Genomic DNA, 14,216 nt, shown 5'->3' on the forward strand with positions numbered 1-14,216 from the left:
TTTTCTTGAACTCTCTCAGTGGCAACAATACGTGCTTCCTTGAAGCCCGTTGCCACTTAATCCCATTCCTATGCCCTGCTCTGTCTCCTTTCCTTACCTTACCAAATGAGATCAATTCATTTTGTTCTTTTAAAGTCTCATACAAAACTACTATGTTTTTTGTGTAACAAATGATCTGCATTTGAAGCTCGATTGTATGAGCTGGCTTATACGGTCAATACACCATGGGTTTCTGCCGTTTACCTGGTGTGACCGGTTATGGTAAGACGGCGGCAGACGCAACCATGGCTTTGATTGGGAAAATAAATATAAATAAATAAATAAACATTTAGGGTTTTGAGACTTTCAGGAACGTGGCTAAACCTCTAGTATGAAGATAGTTTTACGTAGTTGTATACTATCTTCAGTTTTTTCCTGGGTTCGTCAGAGAATTTTCTTCTTTTCGAAACCAAAACTCAATTTTGCCATACGAACACGAACACCGGAAGAAATTGAAGATAATAAAACGTAGATCAATTTCATTGAAGGAACATAGGAAAAGTCGGAAAAGTATAAAGTCTTCGAAGCCAAACTATGTGCTAAGCGTTCTTATAAAGCCTAACGATTTCTCTTAAAATTGAGGGATAAAATCGAAAATTTAAATAAGTTTTCATTGTATTTAACTCTCTAAGTGTTTTCTTTAACATGGGAAAAAAAAGTAATGAGAAAATGTTTTTTTTTAACACAATCATGATCCAATAAACTAAAAAAAACTATCCATTCTATTAGTTTAAGCACTAGGGTAGAAAATAATGAAATTTTTTGAAATCTTTTCACTTCTTAAATTGACACGTATTTTTTTCGAAATTTTTAAGTAATACATATGAACAAAGCAGAACGACATATCTTTCAGTAAAAAAATAAACTTAAAACTCAAAATAAATTCATACCTTCAGAAGAAATGTTAGTAAGACTATGAGTAAGGGCACTAAAGCAATTTTAAATAGATAAAGCTTTTGTAATCACATCAAATGTGATTTTTGTGATGCATGTCTTGATACGATCTTACTTTGTAGAGGATTAAAATTACGGCTCATTTCTGAAAAATTTGATTACACAATAAATTTTTATATAGCCTAATTACTCTTTTCTTAAATGTGAGAAATAATAAGCTTTACGAAAAATAAATCGAAATGAACATGGCAAATTTTTTATAGTATTTAATCTATTTTTAAAGCTATTTTCGAGGACTTTTAAAAACTCGTATAACTGAAATAATCCTGAGATTTTTTCAATGACTTTAATAGACATATTGTAAATTATAATCATCTTTAAATCCAGATTAAAAAAATTTCAATTTTGGCATAAAATAACAATTTAAACATTTAAGTTCACTTTTCGACTTTAGAAATACTTAGAAAATTCATCGTTTAAATGAACTTATAAATTATGCAATATCAAAATTAATAAATCTTTGAAGTCGGTGGCAGCCAAAATCCCGAAAGCCAAAATCCCTAAAGCTAAAATCCCGAATGTTCAAAATCCTGAAAGGGATAAAATTATATGGGGGAAAATGTTTAGAATCAGAGGCACAGAAGATTTCCCTTTGTCTCCAGAAAGCGCGAGTGCAATCGTGGGAGTACCTATGACACTTTTAAGAATTCGGGATTTTGGCGTTCGGGATTTTAGCTTTCGGGATTTGGCTTTCGGGATTTTGACCGGAACCCCTTTGAAATATATTGATATTTTAAATTTCTAGAGTGTATGATAGCTGTCATATGAATAACGGAGAGCTAAGCAAGTATTTTTAAAAATAATTGGTATCAAACTTCTGACAAAGTTTTGCCAAATAAACTGAAGTGTACGAACAAATGACAAAATATTTCGAAAGCTTGTGCTATTTGTATACGAACATTTGCGAACAAATCTCTGTTGAAGAACAAAAACGTTTGGAAAGAGATCATACTACAAGCAATGTTTGTGAAAAAGAACAAACTTTTACGAACTTGTTAGTAATTTACACAATTTCCGATTATATTGTAAATTTTCGAGTTGAATTATCTAATATTTACAAAATATTTTTAACTAAGATTCTTTACACTCTGAGCTTTTATGGTCCAAAGTGAAATGCAATCTCGCCAGATCGGGCCCAAAATCGATTTCAAATTTCAATATGCTATAGCTGAGCCTAAACGGCCTAAACACTATTAATTAGAAAAACTTGACACCATCCGACACCTCTTATTCAAGGGAATTAAAAATGAACTTTAAAATGGATCTAGCTTTAGTACTTATATTGTCAGAATTTGATTCTGGATAGTGATTTGGAAAGGTCTTTTTAAATGCTACGACTCTTCCAAACATACTAATTTCATACGAGCATCGCTAGGGCCGCTAAAATCGAAAAAAATCGATTTTCGTACAATCTGTGTCGATTCGAATATCTCAGAACTTAAAAAGTACGTTGTACCAAAATTTTGTAGCTAAGGCGAAGACCTTTCCAACGTTTGGTCGCACTTTCTCCTAGTTCTACCCCTTGTCCTACCTTGTCCCAAGCTTTAAATGAAATTAACTTAACCGGACCATACTTTCGGTGTTCATGAAGCGATTTTGATAATTTTTTTTAATGTATTTCATCTGCGATCCAGACCTTTGTAACAATAAGTAGCATCGTAAAAAATCGACCGTGCTTTACCTCGACCCTTACTATACCAAAATTAATCGGATTTTATCCCTAATTTTTTATAGCCGCTTTAAAAGAATAATTTTTGTAGGGGAAACTGGGGCACCACCAAACACTGCGATTTTTTATTCAAATATTCGACTTCTGAGGACAAGGCCTATAGGAATTTATAGGCACTTATAGGGATGCTTGTCCATTGAAGAAATGGTCGAGATAGCCCAAGTAGTTTAGAAATAAAAATTAGTGTTCGGTGCTAAACCGTGTTTGGTGGTGCCCCAGTTTCCCCTAAATAATTGTAATCGAAGCAGTAGAAAAAGTAGCATGAAAATCCAAACACAAAAGATGTTCAAAATATTGTTGCATAGTGTTATTAAACTCCCATTCACAGACGCTTTAGCCGTATAAATTGCAATGTAAAACACCCACATCATTTGAATAATTTTGCAAAAATGTTTAAACTGGGTATGTTTGTTAGGAAAGAACAATAGTGAATTGATGTCACGAGTGTTTGTTAGTAGATAAAATTGAATAATTACAACAAAATATGATGAAAATGAGTTTGGACAGTTTATGCTTTATTGAAGTATCTTCTAAATTGATAATCTTCATAAAATGATGTTTATAAAGTAATTTTATGCTGTGACATCAGTTATTAAGGTCAACAAATTTATTGGGTAATGTCCTCTGAATTTAAACATTTCATCGAAATACAAGTGAATGAGGTGATAGCTGAAGGGTTGCTGAAGAGGCAAACAATAATTTACCCTGCCATAACCCAAGAGTTACATGATCTAGAATCCATAATATCCTTCTCGGATTTATAGACATTCACAGAGATATTCTATGTGCTTTATGCACAAAACATTAGCGGCGAATATATTTGCATACGAGTGACCGTTCAGTTTCTTTTTAATTAGATACATTAAATTATATGAGTTGAAGGGTCACGGGAGATAACAAAGGCGGAGGGTGAAAAGGATATTATCCCGATAGGTATGTATAGAGAGAAATACTTACAGCCGGCAGTGCGAAAAACGAGATTCCGAGTAGAGCACAGAACGATGCTATTAATTTTCCTTGCCATGTTTCAGGCACCATATCGCCATATCCCACTGTACACAATGTTATCTGAAACGAGATACCAATAAATGGAGATTAAAAAGTTTTCAGTCAATTGAACCATGATGTAAATAAAATTAGTGAAGGATACGAGAGAGATATATCGAGTTGAGAAAAAAAACATCTTCACTTACCACGCCCCACCATAAAGCTTGAGCAAAATTATTAAATTTTTTATTTACATCCTTCTCCATCAAGTATACCAGAAAGGAAGCAAATATAAGGCCAAGGAAACCTATGTACAACGTTGTTATCAGTTCCTGAAAGTCAACAAGAGAGAAGGAAAAATAATAAATTATATTCTTACATCATTGATTCAGCATTTTTTTTCTTCACAAAATAAACATAATTATATTGATCTATTGGTCAAACGCTAAAGAAAGAGACTATACGATAGCATATAGTTTCTCCTACTATTGAATCTGATTTAACTGTGATTCTTTTACAATCACAGCTATTGTGATACTGAGGGTCAGATAACCTATATCATATTGTTGATTTTCTGATTAAAAATAATATTGAAAAAATATCTGTTAACAAAATTTAGGATCCTGGAAATTTGAATCAGGGTATTTTAGAAAATTTAGTAAGTAAAACTGGACGCCTATTCCTTTTTTTACTGCTAATAACATGTGTTTTTTTCACTAATTGACATGCTAATTATGTTATGCCCAATGCACAATAACTTTTGTTTACTAAACATGTTTTTGACATTTCAATTAAAGTGAGTGAGATCTAGATCTAGTCATCTCGCTCATTCTCATGGGAAATTTTGAAAACATGTTTATAAACAAAAGTTATTGTGTACTGGTCATTACATTGATAATGCCCAACGCACAATAAATTTTGTTTGTAAACATGTTTTCAAAATTTCATATGAGAGAGAGAGCAAGATGACCAAACTCGGTTTCATTCACTCTCATTGAAATGTCAAAAAACATGTTTACAAAACAAAAGTTATTGTGCGTTAGGCATAACAATTAATAGAATTCAAGACAATATAGGAGTAATTTACAATAATAACATAAATCATGAACTGATTTAAGACATGAAAAGGCTCGAAAAGACACCGCTGAACCCGCTGAATTTAATTTTAAATGTTTCAGTTTAATTTTTAGTTTCTAACGGAATGAAAGAAAAATACTTTATTTATATTATTATTTATTTACTAACAAAAATAATTCTTTTTTCACGAAAATAAAAATTTAAAGATAAATTATATATAATTTACTAGGGTCGAGACTGATTTCCCCATTTGCACTCCTTATTGCCACATTGGAAACGGTATAGCAAAAAGGTTCCAGGCTTTGGGCACTCTTCGATTTTTTTTTACTATACTTGAACTCTACGGAGAGAGCAGTATAATCCCTCGATTTTTCACCCCCCAAAATTTCCATGTTCCACCCCCCGGAGACCACTTTTCTCAACAAATCTTCACGTTTCAGACGATTTCTGAGAAATGTCGTCACGCTGTTTGTCCGTCTGTCCGTCTGTCCGTCCGGCTGTCATCAGCTCTAGAGGCCAAACGGTTAGAGATAGAGACTTGGGACCTTCGCGGGCCCCCCATAAGTCGACCCAAGGATCGTTAACATGCCCCTAATTTTCCTCTCACCCCTCACCTTCCCCTCCAAAACTATATTTTTTTGGGATTGCTCGAAAACGCGTCGTGCGATTTTTTTCATTTTTGGATATGAATAAGGCGAACATTTCGTCCATATACGAAAATACCGTTGAATAATTCCTAATAACGATTTTTCAAGGTCAACTGTTAAATAGACACTAGAGTGTATGCATTTATAAAGCAAATGGGGTCATGTTTGGGGTCGTTGGAAAGGTCTTAGAATTTCCGATAAAACTAAACCGGTTCCAATCGGTAATGAACCGGTTCATACTGATAAACAAATTTCAACTGGAAATCAATCCTATTACTTTCAAAAACTATTTTGGAGGACCTTTTGAGAGATTTATGAATCGGTTCAAATCGGTTATGAACCGGTAAACGGTAAATAATGCGAAAGTACTTTTGCGGTATATCATCTAATTCACGAGTTCGAGTATTTCGCAAAGCCTGGGATGCTTTGCCACCCCTTTTTACTGTTAAAAGCAATACCTCAAAAAGTGTCTCTTATTAGATTAATAAAGTAATTTACTTATTTATTGTACATTTTTTGTATTTACTGGTTTTCAAGCGATCTGAACTGATATATACATAATTTCAAAAACAATTCTGGAATCATACAAGTCGGTCTATTAATAGGTTCATTCGGTTCATTAAATGGGTTTAAGACTAAAGGTTCAGCCAAGTTACGGAATGTCACTAAATTCTAAATAAGAAGGTATTTAAATGGGTTTTAAATTCGGATAGATCATTTTGCTTTTAAAATCCAGTCTTAAGTCAAAATATTTCTAAAAATCTTGTCTAGAAATTAGAGTGGGTAATCGAGAGTCTGGCTTTTTCATCAATTTTTTTATGACTATTTCATTGATTTTATTCGTTAAATCCGGAATTAAATAAGTGTCAAAACAGGGACATTTTAAATGATCCTCGATGATCCTTTCAGTTTAACCACTACTGGATAGGATTGATTTGAGGTCGGACCTCGGAGCTCTGTGTCGTGAACAGATCTTGTTGACAGAATATCCACACTAAGCTCGTCATCAATGTGGACGTCACGATGGAGGCTGGGGCATTCAGGTTGGCTAAGTAATACGGGCTTCAGACCTAGGACTTAGCTATCTGGCTTAACTCCTATAATTCCTCATCAAACATCATTTTTTAGGAAATTGTTGCTTAGGATTGAACATTAAGGGCAAATGATTCATTAGATTTTGAAAAATCAATAAAATTGCTTGTTTATTAAGATTTTTGAGACCTTCGGGAATTGGGCTAAACCTTCAGTCTGAAGCCGGTCTAAGAGCACTCTGGGCCAGGGTAAAATTGGAGAAGTTAAACCATTTGAGTAAACCTTAGACCTTTTTAGTTAACCAATTCAGCGGGAGAAAGGAAGGGACCTCCATTCGGATTTAGGGTTACAATTAGATCTAATTCGTTACTCTTGGACAATTCATGAAAATTGGCTGATCCTTAAAAACATTTGAACCTCAAATCACGACGAATTTACGCAATTTATTACCCATTGCCACCAAACTGATCTGGGACTGGGATTCCAAAACCTTATAAATGAATTCAGAAATAGCTACAATATTTTGAGGAATACCCTTTATACTTATAAAATTCGATATCTCATAATTTTTGGAAAATTGATAGAAATAATGACATAGCCTTCGTGCGGTTGGGGTAGTCTTTCGGCGCGTCATAGATAGCGCATAGGAAATGGTTGTAGTACACTGAGGAAAAAAGAGGGTGCGAGGGGTGCGATTAACTTTTTTTCCTCATAACTTTAACACTTTAGTGTTAAAGTTATGTGTTAACTTTTAGTGTTAGTTTTACACCTTTTTAAGGGTAAAATTAACATGAAAAATGGTAACTTTAACCCCTAATACACCTAAAAAGCATAATATTTACGCCGATTTCGGATCAATACAGCAGGGTAAAATAAAAATTTCCGGAATGTTATTTTAACTTTTTCGGATTTCTCTCACTCAGTGTAGGTTCTAGAGTCTCCTATAGTTTGCTTGGAAATAGACTTTAAAAAAGCCTTTACCTTACCAACTTAGTCTTAAGGGTCTTAAGACACTTCCACAATAGGTAAATATTTTAAAATTATTTGACCAGTCTTCAAACTATGACTACAATTTCGTTCAAAGAAGGTGATAAATTGAATTCTCACTTAGAAAATCACATCTCCAATAAGCTAAAACAGGCTTATTATTAGTTTTCTCTACAAGAATATCCATGTCATTTAATCTTGCACCTCTTCATGTACATATGTATTGTATAATCATAAAATTACCTTTAGTGCATGTTCTATCTTGGCCTTATACCCATTTTCATTAAGATTCTCTACTTCATCACGATATCGCCTTAGTCTTTCACTTCCTTTTCCAATAATTGTGTCTTACGTGTGAAGAAATACTTGGGATACGTTTGCTGACAAGCAATTTAAATGACCACACACAGGAAGAGAAACTGCCCAAGAAGTAGGAGTGAGACGGCAGACATAATGTGAGTCAGAATAGGCAAAAGGCCTTATGCAATCATTTTTTCCCATTTTCCTAACATATAAATTCAAGGCACAATTTAATATAATGGTCAGTATGTCCAATGGAATGGGACTCTGGCACAAATTTTCCTCTTGAAACTCCACCCAATAAGATGTTCGCACAAAGGACAAAGGAGTAGGGTGGAGGTACCTTATGGTCAGCTTAAGGATCAAGCTTATATATCACGAAGTTCTCTTCATCTAATTTAGTTGAATAATATTCCGCGTAATAGTCAACATAAAAATTATTGCTGGATAGAAATAGCCATTAGGGGTACTTCTACACTATGCACATATTTTTCTCTACAAATACAATATATAATTTACATTTTTTTAAAAATTCATTTTGATAGGAGGTAAAATGTAAGTCGGATACAATTTTATGTACTTTTTTCCTTTAATTCTTTATTACTGTTATTATTGAGTTTGTGTACATAATGTACTTTGTGCGAATGGAAAGAATCACATTTTCAGAGCTACGTTAATATATTTATATTATAATGGATTTCTTCAGAATTGATGAATTTTTATTTTACTTCATTTTTTGTTCTTACAATACGAAAAATTGCAAAGTGATTGACAATGCCATATCTCATCGATTGGGAACTTCTCAGAAATACTAGACCAAATATTGACAAGAATGGGGTAATATATTGGGGTATTTAAAGCTTTGCTGTGAGATAATTTTAACGAGAAATGCACTTTTCAGGTGAATTTCAAAAGCTATACAGTCAAGTGTGCTAATCCGGGCGCTTCGCTATCTGGATCGGTTATGACTAATCCACTTAAAATAATATTTTTATTTTTATGTCCGTAATATAGTCACTACAGTAACATAATATAACTATTCACCTTTGAGAAAAAGCAAAAATAATATTTTTATCCATTAAATAAGTTGAGTGTAATCGACTCATTTCAATCTTGTGCCAGCTGGGTTCTTCATTAAAAATTTTCTAGCAGTGATATTTTCGCTAATGATAGTTGGTTGATTGAAAACATTTATTGTTTTATCCTTGTGAAAAAAGTATTTTAAATCCAAAGGTCTAATTAAAAGTGAATTAGCGAAAAGGCGACCCAGTTAGTGCATGCTGACTTATTTCAGTACTATCATTATTTTATAAATTTTCTTTAATATTTTTTTATAATTTTATATTATATTTCTGAATAAAACAGTGAATAATTCTATGGATTTAGAAGTAGTAAAAAATAATTTCATCAGTCAAAAACAAGCGTTTAAGTAGCACTCTTCGGAAAACGATCCAGTTGCCCCACCTTGCTATATACAGCAAGAATATCTTCTTGCATGGATTGGAATAGGCAGAATAGACGCACCGGAGACATAGTAGTAAGGCCGATTCCGGGAGACCTTGGTAGAATTAATCAGGGGTACAATGGTACAGTGAAGTGTTAAAGTTTTCCTTAAAAAGATTGTGGAGGAAGCTAATATTAATTGAAAGTATTTAACTCTGAGTTATTCTTGCCCAGTCTCCCCTAATGGTGCTATTCCAATGAAAAATGAACATGTGTTTTTTAGCACTTTACTATTCTCAGGTACTTAATTGACTGTTTGGAGGTTTAAAACACGGCAAGGATTGGAGAAAACAGTCGAGATAGGAACCAATACAAGGAAACGTCAATAATAAAGAAGCACTTGAGAAGAGTAAACCATGTTAACAGTAACCAGTTTTACCATGTTTTGTTCGGTGGCAGCCAAAATCCCGAAAGCCAAAATCTCGAACGACAAAATTCCGAAAAAGCCAAAATCCCGAAAGCCAAAGTCCCGAATGTTTAAAATCGTGAAAGGAATGAAATTATATGGAGAAAAATGTATAGGGGAGACTGGGGCACATGTAACCATTTTCGATAGATGCGAATTTGAGGTGATTTTCCAAGGACACCGTGATTTTTTGGAAAATATTTCTTAGCTTATGTTTTACCCTTGGGTATAGGCAATTCGTCGAGGGTAATGCGGATGCTGGAAAACAATTGAGTTTTCCATAAAAATAAAATTTGTGTCCCTGTGCATTTTTCTCTTTTCACAAAATACCTGGGGTAGAAGTAACCACTTTCTGGGGAGGATGTAAACACCTTTTTTCCCACCCTTGAAATTAACTTTACACCACTTTCGATTATTTTAATTACTTAAGAGATATATAAAGACTGTATATTTTTCAAAAAATCACGACACTTTTTACAAAGAATATTTAAAATAGCAAAAAAAACTAAAAGCATGCAAGTCAAAGACATTTCAATGGATTTTCCCCATATTTTGACATCATGTGACTTTTTATTGAACACAGAGCCACCAATTTTTTTCGTAATCTATGAATTATAGATATTTCGCATGAAGGTCAATTTCCCGCTCTTTTACCTACTCATTTTGTGAAATTGAAATTGCCTGTTTACATCTACCCCAAATGCTGTTTTCTGACCAATTATTAATTCTTTTGAAATAATGAGAATCTCAATTTCTCTAGTAAATGCATAAATATAATCATAAAAGATGTAGGAAAGAACTGGTATTGCTACATTTCGATTATTTTACACAGTTTTTAATTTCCAGGTGGAAATCCAAATGACCAAAATAATTGAAATATCAACATTTTCGGGAAAAATGATTTTTATTTTTAAAGTATTAGGATTTTATTAACCAATTCTTCTGTGGACATACATCCCCATGGTATCTATGAATACTTATGGGTTTTATCCTCTGGAGTCTTAAAATTAATGAAAAAAATCACAGTGTTTACAACTACCCCAGTTTACTACTGCCCCAGTTCCCCCTAGAATAATTTCCCAAGACATAGAAGATTTCCCTTTGCCTCCAGAAAGCGCAGGTGCAATCTTGGGAGTAGCTATGACACTTTTAAGAAATCGAGATTTTGGCTTTCGGGATTTTAGCCCATTCGGGATTTTGGTTTTCGGGATTTTAACTTTCGGGATTTTGGCTTTTGGGATTTTGACCGGGACCCGTTTTGTTTTGAATATGCTGTCACATTTTGCTCTAAATGGTTATTTTTTATGAAACATTTCCTAAAAGGATTCATAGTCAAGGGGTAGATAACTGTGCCACTCATGTTCACGGCAAATCTGCAAATTGTGACGATTTTCCGATTTCGCATGAATTTTGTCGATCTCGTGCCAGTTCGCCGAGTAAGTCTACAATAGTAGTATTCTCAGTACAGTGCATTGAAATTTACCACTGGAATTGTCTGTGGGAAATTTATGATGTTAGACGAGTTTAAATGATCGCTATAGTTCATAAAAATTTTTCGCTAAAATCGTGCCAATCTGCCGATTTTTGTTTTTGAACACACCGCTCTGTCGTTTTCTGGCTAAATTGTGCCGATCTGTTGAATACTTAGCAAAATATTGCCGATCTGGCGATTTTTAGCTTCAGATCGGAACAATTTTGCCGATCGCCGCTCACGGTTCACTCTCAAAGCTACTTGTTCACCCCTTGTTCATGGTCAGAAGATTGAAATTATGGGTAATTGATAAATTTTGGTCAGAATTAGTATTTCACTAAAATTATAATATTTTAAAAAGAAGGTTCTAGATAACAAAACAGTTTAATGATTGATTTTCTAAATTCAAAGAATAAACTGATCTGGAGAGCATTTTCCCCAAGCGATTGGAGTGAATTTAGATTTGTTAGAAAGGTCTTGGACTTGGAACCCTATACAAGTTTGAAATGCTTCTCATTGGTGATGGATAGACTTTGAAAAGTTCTATATTTAAAGTCTAACTACCTTGTCCTACACCGAGAAAAAAGAGGGTGCGATTAACTTTTTTTCCTCATAACTTTAACACTTTTTAGGTGTAAAATTTATTAACATTTTTTAATGTTAATTTTACACCTTTTTAAGGGTAAAATTAACATGAAAAAGGGTAAATTCAACCCCCAATACATCTAAAAGGGTAATATTTACACCGATTTCGGATCAATACTGCAGGGTAAAATTAACACTTCCGGAATATTATTTTTAACTTTTTCGGATTTCTCTTATAGTGTAATATACAACAATTTTTAGAGTATATTATCAAAGTGAAAAACTGGAACGTTTTATCGCCTTTTACTGCTCGAACTCCACAGAGCAAGAGAGCAATAATCCTCTCGTTCAGTAATGACCTTCCCGATTTAAGAGCTCTCTCCGGTAGAGGTTTTTCCTTTACCGATTCGAAGGTATATCAGAGAGAACTTACCTAAAAACACGTTGGAAGTTCGAACGTTTAAACCGACGAGTTACACAAAAATGAACAAGTTCCAAAAAAGGACATCTCTTTGAGTGAAAGTGCAATTAAGACGTTCAGCCATCCTGAATTTCCACAAAACTACACAAAAATTCAGTTTTTGCAGCAAACTTTGCACACTGTTGTTGACATTGTTGACGATTGAAGTGTCAAGAATACCGAAATTCGAAATAAAAGAACAATCAGCGCTAAAGCGGCGAGTACGTGAACTTGTACTTTATGCTTCCGGTAGATTTTCGAATGAGTTTGGCTTGGCTTTGGAGTGGCTTTGTCTCTTCTAAAGGTAATTACTGAACGGAGCCAAATTCCTTGATTTATTCATCCCTCAAAATTTCCACTTCCCGCCGATCACTTTTCTTGACATTTCTTTGCGTTTCAGACGATTTCTGAGAATCGAATTCTGAGGTTCATCTGTCCGTCCGACTCAAGGACCCTTAACATGCCCCTCATTTCCCAACCCCCTTCTCTTTTGTTATTTTTGGGTATGTTTTAGTGGTTGCTAAGGCGCACATTTCGTCCTTATACGAAAATACCGTTGAATCATTCAGTACGGTTTTTCAAAGTCAGACATTAAAAAGGCTCTAGATAGAATATTCCTCAATTTAATAGAGCCATGTTTGGGTTCGATGGAAAGGTCTTGGAATTTTTAAGAATTTTAAACAGGTTCCAATCGAATATGAACTGGTTAAGAACCTACTAGTTACTTTTTTCCGAAAATCCATAGTGTTACATTTAATCGATTCAAATCGATTGTAAACCAGTAAATGGTTAATGACCCAAAAGCACTTTTGAGGTAAAAATCTAAATTATAAATTCGAGCCATTCAAGCATTTCGCAAAGTTTAAGACGCTTTGCCAACACTATTTTTTTGAAGAATGCAGTGTTCGTTCTTGCGAATATAAATCGCGTTTTATTGAATGGATTCAAATTCATTTAAATTGAAATAAACTTTTTGCAGCAGGGAATGGAATTTAACTTAAAGTTTTACCTGTCGATGAGCATATACGACACTTCCGAGGAGTTTCCATGTCCCACCACGTCGATCCATTCGCACCATTCTAAGTATTTGGAAGAAACGAAGGCCTCTCAGTGCACTGGTCGCAAACACCTGTCCCGAGGTTCCCATACCAAGCACCACAAGTGATGCACATATCGTGATTATGTCTGTTGAAAATGTTATTACCAAGAATAAGTAGAAAATATATTTTTTTTCCCTTTTATGCTTGAACATTTTAGTGCTTACCGATGATACAGAAAGGCCTCTTTAGAAATCGTAAACGCCCGATGGCGCCTTGATATCGAGATCGACATCCTGAAGACCACAATCTGAATGAAGGAAAAATATTAAATAGCATTAGAAAGTTTTCCTTCGAAGGATGAGGGCTGAGCAATGAAACACTTCAAATTACATTTGTCTTTATTAAAAAACAAAATGTAGGTTATGTTGTACATATCACATGGGGAATATCTGAATTTTATGTATATTAATTCTTTTACTTGTATTTTTGTTGTGAAATAAGTGCGGAAATTTCACGTGGCGAGTCATGTTATTTTAACAGGGGTCCTCATTAATATTCAAGTATGAAAAAAAAATCGCAAAAGTCGACCCTCAGCACTTTCAAGCACTGCGTCATCAGATATAAAATAACATTTAAAAGTGAAACATAAAAAGTTCACTGTTGATACTTTCAGGATCAATATAAAAGTATGTAAAAATTCAAATGTCTAAAGATAAAAAATGAAATATTTATTTACTTGCGGAATTATTGCGCAACATTTTAAGAACTTTTAAGAAATATTTCACTTTGAAAATTATAAAATCTACTGGATATTCAAAGCTCAACCGTTGCGGACAACAAAGCTCGTCTGACTAATGATAGCAGGGACTATGTTCATGAACAAATGTCTGAGAATAGTTCCCATAGTTCCAATAGGACGAAATAACATATTATTATTTTTCGCGTTTTTCCCAGTCTTTTTTTTTTGTAATTCACGCATGCACACTAAATATACATATA

At 33.8% G+C, this 14,216-nt stretch overlaps 1 protein-coding gene across 19 annotated transcripts in view; it reads right to left on the reverse strand.

Moving 5' to 3' along the window:
• LOC129804882 (potassium voltage-gated channel subfamily KQT member 4) overlaps positions 1–14,216 on the reverse strand; it is a 343,722-nt gene that overhangs the window by 61,353 nt on the left and 268,153 nt on the right. For all 19 annotated transcript variants that reach the window (XR_008752031.1, XM_055852579.1, XM_055852587.1 and 16 more), the window contains 4 exons: positions 13,442–13,524; positions 13,187–13,362; positions 3,916–4,041; positions 3,680–3,790 (listed from right to left, as the gene is read on the reverse strand). Coding sequence is in view for 18 of the 19 variants with exons in the window: in XM_055852579.1 (XP_055708554.1) it covers positions 3,680–3,790; positions 3,916–4,041; positions 13,187–13,362; positions 13,442–13,524 (496 nt within the window). In the remaining variant the exon portion in view is untranslated. The remainder of the gene's footprint in view (positions 1–3,679; positions 3,791–3,915; positions 4,042–13,186; positions 13,363–13,441; positions 13,525–14,216) is intronic.

This window comes from Phlebotomus papatasi, chromosome 2 (assembly GCF_024763615.1).
Source record: "Phlebotomus papatasi isolate M1 chromosome 2, Ppap_2.1, whole genome shotgun sequence".
Taxonomy (NCBI): domain Eukaryota; kingdom Metazoa; phylum Arthropoda; class Insecta; order Diptera; family Psychodidae; genus Phlebotomus; species Phlebotomus papatasi.